Source organism: Camellia sinensis, chromosome 13 (genome assembly GCF_055761805.1).
Source record: "Camellia sinensis isolate YWXY chromosome 13, ASM5576180v1, whole genome shotgun sequence".
Taxonomy (NCBI): Eukaryota; Viridiplantae; Streptophyta; class Magnoliopsida; order Ericales; family Theaceae; genus Camellia; species Camellia sinensis.
The window spans coordinates 137,315,466-137,329,001 of NC_138973.1; the positions used below are offsets into that span (position 1 = coordinate 137,315,466).

General features: G+C 35.7%; 1 protein-coding gene across 1 annotated transcript; it reads left to right on the forward strand.

The window, feature by feature from the left end:
- The first annotated feature begins 494 nt into the window (after positions 1–494).
- On the forward strand, positions 495–1,194 carry LOC145805739 (uncharacterized). Its single transcript, XM_082900929.1, has 2 exons — positions 495–882; positions 1,121–1,194. Exons 1-2 carry the CDS (start codon positions 495–497, stop codon positions 1,192–1,194), a joined length of 462 nt encoding a protein of 153 aa, XP_082757055.1.
- The last annotated feature ends 12,342 nt before the right edge of the window (positions 1,195–13,536 follow it).

Here is a 13,536-nt window from a genome sequence, read left to right on the forward strand (position 1 = left end):
TGTAAGAACAAGCTATAATACTTATAGATTGGCCACAATTTACATTGATGAAATTATTTGATTACATGGAGTACCAGTATCCATTGTTTTGGATAGAGACCTAAAATTTGTGTCTAGATTCTAGAAAAGTCTCCAAAGAGGAATGGGAATAGAATTGAGGTTTAGTACCGTATTCCATCCACAAACTAATTAGCAATCAAAAAGAACTATTCAGACTTTAGAGCATATGCTCTGAATGTGTGCTCTAGACTTTCAAGGGAGTTGGGAAACTTATTTGCCACTGGCGGAAATTTGCATACAACAATAGTTTCCACTCTAGCATTGGCATGACACCATATAGAGCTTTGTATGGCAGAAAATGTAGGTCTTCGATATGTTGGACCGAAGTTGGGGATAGGGTCTTGCTTGGACCCGAGATTGTGCAAACAACCACTGAAAAGATTAAAGTCCTTTAGCAAAGGGTTAAAACAACACAAAGTTAACAAAACTGCTATATGGATCATAGAAAAAGGGCTCTTGAGTATGAAATAGATGACCATGTGTTCATAAGGGTAAGTCTAATGAAGGGTCAATCAAGGTTTGGCAAGAAAGGCAAGCTATCGCCTCAATACATTGGGTCGTTTCAGATTCTAGAAAGGCTTGGTCCGGTTGCACACCGAGTAGCTAAACCACCAAGAATGGAACAAATGCACAATGTGTTTCATGTGTCGATGTTGAGGGGCTATCTTCGATATCCATTCCATGTTATTGACCATCACCGAATAGCTCTTAATGATGATATGGTCTATGAAGAAAAGTCAATTCAAATTATCGATCGACAAGTCAAGCAGTTGAGGAACAAATTTATTCCTATGGTAAGGCTGGAATGGAAAGAACACTATGGTATGAAGCGACTTGGGAAAAAGAACATGAAATGAGGTGAAGGTACCCTGAGTTGTTTCTGACTCAAGGTAACACAAGTTTGGAGGACCAAACTTTTTAAAAAGGGGAAGACTGTGATAACCCCGTTCTGCATTATGCTTTTAATTCCTTAATTGTGCATGTGCTTATGTACCAAGTGTGAATTTGAGTGATAAATATGTCATTAATATGATTTTGACTTTATTTTTGTTGATCGTAGGAAAATCTGTTATGATTTCTACTTTGATCCGAAAATTGAAGGCCTTAATGGCATCAGAAATCGAAATTGGTTAATTTATTGCGATCAACATAATTTTTAGAGCCTATTAGGAAGTTTGATTAAAATTTGATTCAGTCTAAATTAATTAACTTAAACTAATTAAAACTAATTGCAATTAGTTAATCTTAAGCATTGATTAATCTCCCAATCTAATCCACATGTGTATATATGAAATAATTAAGAGTTTGAACCCCTTAATCATACTTTGAACTCAAAACTCTGAAATTTATAAGTTAGAGAGGAATAGACACCATTCTAGAGAGCGAGGAAACTTAAAACTTGAAGATTAGGCAAGGAGTATGAAGAATTGTGAAGTTCAACTCAAGTTTTGTTAGAATTGGTGTGTTTGAAGGCCTTAGGTAAGAGTTTGAACCATAACTCATGAGTTAAAGTCGTTTAATATGTGAATTCAAGAGAATTATGTGATTAAGTGCAAGGATTAAGCTAAGATTATTGAATTTAGAGTCAATTCATACATGTATGCATAGTTTTGTTGAGTTTCACCATTTTTGGAGCATGATTATCTCATTTATGTTGAATTTGGAAGATGAATTGCACATGCATGTAAGAATTACAGGGTTTTGAAAGTGAATTGCATGATTTTGAAGCTTTGAGATAGAATTTGAAATTAAAATCAACATGTATGAAGAATTAGGTTCCATTTTGAAGAATTCTTCAAGTAATGAGCCTTAATTTTGCAAAATTGCCTTTGTACCCATGTTTTTGAAAGAATTTTAAGTGTTTGAGAGTGGTTGACAAGCCATGCAAGAGTTGTGTTTGAAAATGTAAGCTTTGAAGTTCAACTCTGTTATGGAATTTCTAGAATTCTGTCTCACTGCTCGAGCAAACAATCTGTCGCTTGAGCACACATTGCATACATTCCGTGTTTTTCGCAGGCATTTGAAGTTGGCTCGAGCGACAAAGTGATCGCTCGAGTGACCATCTTCTATTTCGCACCTTAGCTCGAGTGAACATTGAGCCTAGATTTGGACCATCTAGTACTTTTGTAGACCAAATGGTCCGCTCGAGCGACCAATGTTGTGCTCGAGCGAAGTGCCCTATTTCAACTAATTTTGAAAAGACATATTCTGATCAAATGTGCATTCCCATGCCTTTCTGAGCATTCTTAGGCATGAATTGAACATCCTAAATGAATTAAAGGGACATAATGAAGCCTAAGAGAATTGAATAAGTTAAAGAACAATTTGATTAGGCAATGTAATTCAACGTGTGTATATTTATCTCTTATGTAGGATCATCCGCAAGGACAAGTCAACAACTAAATCATTATGAGTAATATCTTAGTAAATATATTTTCTTAATACTCTATTTTCTGCATATCCTACTGTGGTAAACTTTCTAAAACTGTTAACTTGCAAAAGTGAATGAGTTTCTATATGTTTGATTATTGTAAGATCTATAAATGTGATTGATGTGAAACGAATGTGTATGATAGACCGAAGGTCATTCTGTAGATTTGATAAAATGGACCCAAGGTCGTTCTGAATATCAAATAAGTCTGATTATCTGTTATGAGTTGATCGAATGGTCATCATACAACTGTAAATGATTGGATCTAAGGTCATTTGTTTATGATATGATTAATTCCATTCTATACATCTGATGGACCCAAGGTCATTCCATTATGAATTGCTTATGATGTAGAAATATTTATGTCATTACTAGATCTCATTCACATAACCCCTTTACTCTGATGTTATTCACTGGATATTAGCTTCCTCTATATTTATATATATGTAGATGAGCAACGAGATGTCCAACCCTAGCCTTAGTGAACCTGTAAAGGAAACCAAGTTTTGTGAAGTCTATCATGATCGCCTCACAAGCGAGGCTTTTGTTTCTTCAATCTTTTGATTTTCTGTTTCTTTCTTTTGTTGGTCATACTCGATCGTTTTTGTATATAAGTTCTGATTTTGTGCGACAATGATATTTGAAAGATCTTAATCATATGGAATCTTATTATGTTTGCATGAGTGTGAGTTATTAATATATGAGAAGTTCTATTTATGCCATTTATGCACAGTTTATTAGACAAAATTTTATATTTCTGCTTCCGCTTTTGGCCACATATGATTAAACCTTATTTGATTTCTGTCTGAGGCCGTAGGTAATCTCATGATTATTGGCCGGTTATGATCCAAACCTCTAGGGGCTGGTTCAGGTCTTGACAGTAAGTATACAAAAAAAAAAAAAAAAAAAAAATTAGTAAAATACTAAAGTGATAAGTAGAGTCACAATGAGTGGTAACTAGTATTAGAACAAAGAGTAACTATTATGTTTATGAATGATAAGTATTCAATAATATTGTACTTATTATATAATAATTATTACTCAAGTATATTTACTACTCTACTTAATCAACTCTATTTATTACTCAAAAATACTTGACTTATTATTCAATCAAACTTCACTTATTATTCAATGAGACTTTAGTGACTATTACATCAGACTCGACTTGTTACATAATGAGACTTCACTATTACTCCATATTCAATCAAACATCCCTATGAGACTCCAGTTACTATTCCATCAAACTTGACTCTTATTACTTAATGAGAGCTCACTTTGTACTCAATGATATACTACTTACTACTCCATCAAACTTGACTTATTACTTAATAAGACTCCACTTATCATTTTATCAAACTTCACTTATTACTCAATGAAATTACATTTACTACTCCATCAAATTTTACTTGCTACTCAATCAAACAATGCTTACTACTCTGTGAGACTTTACTTACTACTCAATCAAACTTGATTTATTATTAAGTCAAACTCACTTACTACTCAATAAACCTCACTTACTACCATTGAAATAGACTCCACTTAATTAATTTTGGTTTACAGTTTCATTCAGCCATACTTATTAGTTGATGAGACTCCACTTATTACATTTTTACACTTCACTTACCATTCAAATAAATCTCACTTACTATCACTTCATTAGACTTGACTATCACTGAAATAAATCTTATTTACCACATATTTAGACTTGATTTATCACTCAAATAAACCTCACTACTGTAGACATCCCATTTTTGACCGACTTTAAGACTCAGACGTCATCGTTTGTGCGTGCGATGATTGTGCATGTTTGTGCTCGTTTTGAGAGCCCGAAGTTCTCGACTGAGTGTCTTGTCTTTGAGCCTCTAAACCCTCTGTGTTTTGGCCTTGTTTTTGGACAAACCTCGGTGCCTCACCTGAAGTGGCTGACGACCCTGCCAGCCACTTTTTCTTTTTGTCACCCACTTTTTCTCCTTGCCAGCCACTTGAAGTGGTCGGTCAGCTAGTAAAAGTAGCCGATCAGCCACCTGAAGTGGCTGACGGCCCTGTCAGCCACTTTTTCTCTTTGTCAGCCACTTTTTCTCCTTGCCAGCCACTTGAAGTGGTCGATCAGCTAGTAAAAGTAATCGACCGGCCACCTGAAGTGGCTGACAGCCAATTTTCTCCTTCTTTAGATATTTTCAGATCTTTTGAGCCAGCTGTTGCACACTGAGTGTATCCTCCATACACGTGTATGGATGGATTCAAGCAAGCTTTTGGCTTGTCAAGAAAGCTTTTGCTTGCATTTTCCTATATAAGGGGAGGTCCCTCTCCCTTGTTTGGGGTTTAAAAATTTGAGAGGCAAAATTTCACTCTCTCTCTAGAATTCTCTCCCTCTCTCTCTCTCTATATTGTGCTATATTATGGTTGAAAGTGAACTTTCTTTGCATTTTTGCACACAACCTCTTAGCCAACATAGACTACCTTGTTGCTGAGGTGCTTGAGGGTCTTATTTGGACTGTTGAAGGTTGGTTTTTGACTCAGAAGTTGCTGCCTTGCTGCTGTTCTTCAAGGGTAAGCATATTTCCCTTTTAAGCTTATCTTTGTATACTATCTTGGCCACCTTTGCATGCTGTTTTTGGCCTAGTTGTCAACTACGAAAACCTCTATTTTTAAGTGTTGAAAATGGTGGTTTGAGGTCCTTTTGAAGTTAAGGGTGGTCTACCCTCTTTGGTTGCTTATTTGGTAAGCTTTGTGCCATCTTTTAAAGCCTTTGAAACAACCTCTTTTTGGCCTCTTAACCACTGAAATCCAAGGGATTTTCAATGGTGAAAACTTGGTTTTGAGGTCCCAAATAGGAGGGGGTGGCCTCCCCTCCTTGTGTTTTGTTTGCATGTGTTGATGGCCTAAAAAGTGAGCTTTTATTTCTACCTTTTTGAAGCTTAGTTCAAGCATGTTTTTGTGACTTTTTGGACCTACTCTAACTCTGTTTTTGGTTGGTTTGTCCACTTGTTGCTTATATCTTACACTTGTAGTGTAATCATGCTTAATAGCCTTGAATGCCTAATGATTTAGCCTATCATTCTAGCATGTGTTGGCTCCATTCCAGCATGTTTTTGGCTCTGATTTAGCATGCTTTAACTTTGTTTTGAGTGGTATTGGTCCTTTGAGGCTTGCCTTGCATGGTTGTAGTGTAAAGGGCCTTGACTAGCTTTGAGTTTCAAGGTCTTTAACAAGTTACGTTTGAGTTGTTTGCATGTTTTGGCATCATTTCACACATGATTTCAGAGCATATACCTCTGTCATACTCTCACATATATCATTCTTTAATTGCTTTTGAGAGTGATGCCTTATGCCTTGTTTATGAGCCAACATATGAGCATGCTTCTCTTGCCTTTTGTGCCTTAATTTCAGCATGATTAGGCCACTATTTTGGCATGGTGTAGCTCTGTTTTGGGTTGATTTGGTCATTTGAGTTTTGTATTGCATACCTCTAGTGTTGTGTCCTTCACTAGTTTTAATGCTCTTGACTCTTAATGTGTTGTGCATGGTTTGTTTGCATGATTTTAAGTCATTTAGCATGTCATTTCAGTGCTGAAATATATGCCATTGCACTCCATTGTTTCACTCTTTCATTTGCTTTGAAAGTGGTCTCTAGCCCCTTATTGGCTTGAGCATGGAATTGAGGCTCTCATGCCTAATGGTTTTAGCCTTCTCTTGAGGGTTTCTACTAACCAAAAGCATGAGGCTTCTTTCATGCTCAAGGTGCTTGTGGCTTAGGCCATCTTTCCCATTAGAGGACTTGCACATTGGACTTAACCAATTAAAGAATGGTTTGGTAATGTGAAATGTGTAAACAAGAATTGAGTAAAGTAAAACTTGTGCAAGATAAGCATATTGCTTGCATTGCATGTGTTTGGATCGGACGTTAATCCAAACACGAGAAATGTGGGACGTTTCATACTCAAAGTGATGAAATATGTCGCATTTCTTGGTCGTCAACACCCTTGACCATGCATGATTGGATGGAGGCTCTTTGTGTGTTGTGTGTGCATTCATCAACATTGTACAAGCTTGGTTTTTGGGCCACCATGCATTGTGATGCTTGGTTGGTGGCTTGAAAGCGGAGCACTGCACTCTTTTGAGCTTGAGACATGATCAGGAGGGTGGCCATACACACATTTCCTTGCAAATACATTGTGCCTTTGTTGTTCTCTGTTGCAGCAAAACCAGCAACCTGGAAAATAAGTGGCTGACCGGCCACTTCAACTAGCCCACCGGCCAATTAAAGTGGCTGGGAGCCACTTTTTGTGGCTGACCGGCCACCAGCCCAATTTTGTGCAAAAAGTGATTCTGTTTTGAGACAGAGGCAGTTTGGAGGATTGGTTCAATGTTCAGAGGTCAAGGCGAGTGTAAACAGAGGCAACCTTTAGCAAAGCGATGGATTTCTGAGCGGACGCCAACCAAGCATGGATGTCTCCCTCGTCCCTCGAGGCCATTTTATTGTTTTAATTAGCTTAGCATAGTTGACTATTCAATTTGTTCTATACTATTTAATTAACTTAGTGTTAGCTAATTATTCAATTCGGTTTTGTAAATAATTAATTAGCTTAGCATAGCTAATTATTGGGTTTGTAATAATTAGTTTAATTAGCGTAACTAGTTAAATTATTTATTCGGACCCTCCTTCAAGAGGGCACAATGTTGTAATAAGTGTGCGTGTGTGTGTGCATGTCTTCCAACCCCACGTCTTTCTCCTTTTATTTATCCGCTTTCAATGGTTAGATTAGGGGCATATTTTAATTAGCATACTTTATGCTCGAATGTTTGCATCTATTTATCTGTATGGCATGCACCGGGCTCGACGTATCATTCAAACTGCATTGTATTTCAATACACGTACTTGAATACGTGTTTCAAAGCATGTTATCAAGTGTTGCATTCATATGCCATCTTAGATAGCCGAGCCTGTTTTAGTTGCATTATTGCATGTGTTGCATTAGGCATTTTGTATAGTTAGGATCATGCATTGATTTCTAACTAGTTCTCTGTTTGGCTTGGAGTACACTGTAAGTTTTACGCTTTAGCATACTTGCATGTGTGTGAGTGATTGTCATGATAGCATGCTTGCCATGAGGCTATTTGCTTAAATGATTAACTGGATGAGTGCCTGTGGATGAAGGCTTGATTGCCTGAATTGGAACAACTCGATGATTGTGAGTTTTAAGACCACTTTGCGAAGTGGCAAAATCATGTTTTCAAGCCCACTTGAGAATGGAAAATCTGCGCTTTAGCCCACTTGCGAGTGGCACTTTCAAACCATTTTCAAAAACAAACATGAGTTGTTTTGTTCCAAATTCTCACGATTCAGTCTATACTTGTATGCTGTGCACATCACATAGTAAAGTTAGCTAATAACCGAATAAGAACACATGAGGTTTATGAAACAACATATCATGCTTAGTAGAGGCCGATCCTTTGATCGGGTGAGTGGGGTTGCCCATTTCATGACCTTTCCCTCTCGTACCTAAGTTCCCGGGCCGAAGTAACTTTGGTGATGACGGACACGTGGCCTTTGGCCTTTGGTCGAGTTACAACTACTATTCAAATAGACTCCACTTACTACATTATTCTTAGCTTACCATCTCATTCAACCATACTTACTAGTCGATGAGACTGTAGGAAAAATATTTTTGGAAAATTAATTTAACGCAAATAAATAATAAAATAAAACATAAGAAATTTTTTTACAGAAATTCTGTAAACTTAGTATAGATTGTGACCTTGAACATTGTGTTTTTAAGACAGAAATTCACCTACGCCCATGGTGCTTGCGATTGATGGGCGTCCTGCCTTTAAGATACAACGATCACCACACACAGAAATTGCACAACTTTTTGTGTGTACAACGAACCAATTTGTGTCATGCACTCTCTCTTATACCTGACTAGACATAATGTATGAATCCTAAAAGTTCTTTTAAATAAATGCCATGGGGATGGTATTTATAGAAGTATTCGTGACCTTTAGAAGGGTCACTCTTGGGTTCACACCCTTTCCGATGAAGAGACACCATGAAGGGTTGCACACCTTTCATTCAAATGGAGTCAATTCCCATTCACTTCTAAAATTTTCCAACAATCCCCCCCATGAACGAAATTAATGACACAATGCAAATGAAATGCATACACTGACAAAAAGAGTACAAAATGGAAATATCATGCATCAGGATAGATAGCTTTTGGCCTTGAACCTTCCTTAGTGAAAGACTATCAAACTTACTAGCTAATTAGTGGACATGATACCTTGAACTGTTCAACCGTTTATGCAAGCCAAGACAATAGAATTCACACAAAATATCTCTGAACACTGTTTGGTTCTTTCGGTTGTGCTCATTTTGGCCTTAGGCAACTCCTGGTTTTCATGAGTACTTTAGAGAATTTAGCCTTATCAATTATCATAGAAGTGGCCCCTTCACATTCATATAGGTGATTCTTATTTTGAGTCTCTTAAAAACTCCTCTGGAAAGATATCCCTCTAGGTTTTTCAAGATGTAAGTAATTATTAAAAACATAACTTACCCTAAGTCCCCTACATACAACACATGTTGCAGATATCACCCTTATCATATGAACGGATATGAAATAGACTCCCTTAGTGATTTTTGGTGAGTCATTTATAATTTGGTTATCCCTTTGAATCTAGATCTTGAGATCTCCAGTCAAGTAGGTTGGGTTTCCATTATGGCTACTCGAAATTAATAGGCTTTAATAACATTTCTTCGATGAACTTTCTCTCATTTGCTCTCTGGCCAAACTTTTTGTTTAGCGGCCGCTATCTTCTGTATCACATTCTTCTTTTATATATCATTGAGTAGTTAGTGGATCCACTATATTGTTCTCAAACAATGCTCACATCTGAGAGCAAATATCCTACGATATTAAGTCTATGAATAAGTCGAGACTTGCCGTTACTCTATGTCATTCCCATTTTTCAAATCAAATAATACACACAATGGTGTTCCTTAGGAGTTAATGAAACTATTTTTGCTTCTACTCCAACTTTGTCCTATAGAAAGAATTGAGATTCTTTGTGGACCTACTATCGAAACCATTACTTTGGTATAATCCTCCAAGCATCCCCATATTTTAAGTACTCTAAAAAAAATAAATAAAATAAAATAAAAATAAAAATAAAAATTCTTTGTTAAGATACCACACGAAAATATCAATACACCCCCGCAATTCTGATATAAGTCAGAATATAACATTCATCACTTATTGACTATGGTGTGCTTGAATAATAAAATTCTAAATCAAATTTATGAAATAGAAAATCCAGAATAATTATGACTACACAAGTCATAATTAATGCTTAGACAAAATCATATCCTCATAAAACTTTTGACCAAGAACCAAACAAATTAAGATTCAAACTCTTAAATTTGAGTTCTTTTGTTCAAATTTTTGTGGGTAACTTGTCATGAATTATGATTAGAAACAATTATGTTTCTCTCCCTACATTTTTGGTAATACATAAATTAGCACAAAAATGTGACTCATTATTAGACAAGTATTACTGTCACAACTAATAATTTATTTTTAATAAATCCATACTTTATTTATTCAAAAATATTTGTAACAAAAGAACATTAATTTAATGCAAATAAATAATAAAATAAAACAGAAGAAATTTCTCATAGAAATTATGTAAACTTAGTACATATTGTAACCTAAGCTAGTGTTTGAACACTGTGTCTTTAAGACACAAATTTTCCCCCACCCATGGTGCTTGCAATTGATGGGAGTCTTGCCTCCAGGATACAACTATCACCGCACATAGAAATTGCATAACTTTTTTGTGTAGAGCGAACCAATTTGTGTCATGCACTCTCTCTTATATTTGACTAGACATAATGTACGAATCCTAAAACTTCTTTTTAAATGAATGCCATGGGGATGGTGTTTATAGAAGTATTTGTGACCTTTAGAAGGGTCATAACTCTTTAGTTCACACCCTTTCATATGAAGAAACACCATGAAGGATTGCACCTCTTTCATTCAAATTGAGTCAATTCCTATTCACTTCTAAAATTTTCCAACGGAGACTCCACTTACCACTTTTTTACACTTCACTTACTATTTAAATATATCTCACTTACTACTACTTCATTAGATTTGATTCTCACTCAAATAAACCTCACAAACCACGTCTTTAGACTTGATTTATCACTCAAATAAACATCACTTACTGCCACTCAAGTAGACTCTACTTAGTATTTCATTATTTTTGGCTTACCATTTCATTCAACTATATTTACTAGTCAATGAGACTCCACTTATTAGTTTTTTACACTTCACTTCCAATTCAAATAAACCTTACTTACTACCACCTTGTTAGACTTGACTATCACTGAAATAAACTTCACTTACCATATCTTTAGACTTAAATTTACCACTCAAATAAACCTTAGTCCCAAAATGGTTGTATATAATGATTTTGATTTAGACCTGACCCATTATATGTTTTGGATCTGGGTTTCATTATCTTATATAGTTGTTCATGTCTTGTTTCCCCTTATTTTTCTTTGAGTTTGGTTATTGGGATGTGTTGGTTTCGTTTAGAATAGGTTGGTAGCTTGTCTTTCAAATTGTTGTTGCCTAGGTTTTGGCTTCTTCGCTCAAGCGTCACTTCTTGCTCTTAAGTAGTAATTGTAAACTCCTAGTACTTTTGCAGGCCTGTAGAGATACTGTGAGTTGGCATTCTTCACTCGAGCAACCCTTCTTGAGCTCAAGCAGTAGTTTTCTATCTGTAAAACTTCTGAGAGTTGATATTCTTCACTCGAGCGAAGCTTCTTGCGCTGGAGAGGTGCAACTTGTTGTGTCTGGTTGCTCGAGCGACACTTCTTGCGCTCGAGCGATCTGTGCGTATATTAGTTCATCAGAAGCCACTTTTGAATCACTTTTTCATTTCTCTCTCTCTAAACATTCTAAAAACCCTAGATCTACACCCTCTCTCTCTAAAATTCTACTTCTCTCCACAAATATACGTAGATCCATCGAGTTCCTTACCCATGTCCCCTTATTAAAAAGGTAGTGCACGCCCTAGGCTTCCTTTTGATCCGAACAAAGTTGGGTTTCGGCATTTTTGAAGTATCTCCATTCTCTCTCTCATTTTCTAAGTTTGAGGTAGGGATTCTTTGCACCCTTTTATGATTTTTAACTTGGTTATTTTTTATTTTCTAAAACAATATTGTGATTTGGGAATTTTTGGACAAATCTAAGGTTTTGGGTTTAAAATGAAAAGAGGGGTTTTCAAATGGATTCTTGAAAATGGTTGTGCGATTTGAAATGAGGTTGGGTTGTGATAAAATGGTTGGTTTTGAAACTTGGATTTGGTTTTGGAATAAACTGGGGTTTTGCCCTAAATATAGATAATGTTGATTTTGTATAAATAATGGAATTGATGTTGGAAATGTGAAATTGGATTGATATTGATGAGGATGGTGGAGTTGGATATATATTATCACTCACATCTCGAGATTTGGAAAGTTTATCTTTATTGAAAATCATTTATTCGTTTAGAAATATATGTTTGGGGCTATCGGTGGAGGATAACTGTGATTGTTGTAGAAATTGCATGAAAATCAGGAGAATGGAAACTATTGTCTCATCTAATTGCATTGAGTATTATTTCATATTTATACATTGGAAATATTTATCGTTTTGAGAAAAGGGGTGAATTTGGGAAGTATGGGTTGTCTCATTGAACTAAGTTGGCCTGAGTTTGTAAAAATCCTAAAAACTGCGCATATACATAGGTGTCGATCCCGTGGACGAAATTTCCATGAAATGGCAATAGTAGTGCTTGTAATGCCTACGTTTATATGGGTGCAGGTTTACCGTTTCTCGCTGACGAAATTTCCGTAAAAGATTGAAATTGTTTTGAGATTCCTAAAGTGTGATTCACTGCCCTGTTTTCTATTATAAAGAGAGTGATTTATGAATTCTGATATTAAGCTAGCATTACATGGTTTTGGAAAAAGATATAAAACATTTTGGCACAAGTATCGCATATACATATCACCCTTATATCTTTGTTAAGATTCATATATTGTGTTGGATTATTTCTACTGAGTTTTGGCTCACCCTATGTAGAAAACTATTTTCAGGTGTTAACGATATGCATCCGCCAAGGCAATAGCTTGGGAGGACTTGGAAGCAAGAGCTTCATTTTGTTCATTTTGTTGTATTTGTTTTGTATAAGCCTATGGCTTTAACTGTGTTAGATTCAAATCTATTTTGTTGTAACCAAGCACTATCTTGGAAAGCTGTAAGCCTTTAGGGCGTTTCTAATTTGTTCAACTTTCATTCTATTTCTCTATTATGTAACATATGCTTTAGATTCAGGGTAAGGCTTGTGAATGTGTACTTGCATATGTTACCCTTTTGTCCAATCATTGGAATTAATGGGAGATAATTATTTATTCATGTATTGTTATTTAATGAATATGGTGGATGATTTATTGTCTTTTATTTCGGGGCGTTACATTGTACATGTCCTTTTGTATGAACTTGACATTCTCATAGTCACCTACTTGTTGTGCCGCAAAGTCCATAATGTGACTAGTTCTCATATCAATATGATGCATTGCATTGCTCTGTACCTTGTTGGCACTCATAACATTCTTGTGTGAATGAAGAAATTGAATACTAAAAGGCCCTATCATGGAGTGGTTATGCTTTTTGAAAAATTCATACACTTTATATTTGATTGTATTTGATATGAAATGACGACCAACTCTAATTAATTATTTTGGTTCTTTTTTACATTCTTTAGTCTCAAGGTTTTTAGGTTGTCTATGTCCTTTTGAGTAAACCCACTTCCTTGATATGATCATATTACTATTGTACTTATACAACTAATCCCTTCGAATACTAAAACATTTCGCCTTTCCATACGTACTATAAGATCTTTTTTCATTTTCTTCCAAATCAAATATCATTTCAAACATATATTTTTCAATTTATTCATCTAGACGCTTAACATCTCTTTCAGTTGGGAGATCA

Excerpts from the sequence above, each read along its gene's own strand:
- LOC145805739 (XM_082900929.1), top strand. The coding sequence starts at position 495 with ATGGATCATAGAAAAAGGGCTCTTGAGTATGAAATAGATGACCATGTG. Across the intron at positions 883-1,120 it reads GGAATGGAAAGAACACTATG|GAAAATCTGTTATGATTTCT; the intron begins GTATGAAGCGAC and ends TGTTGATCGTAG.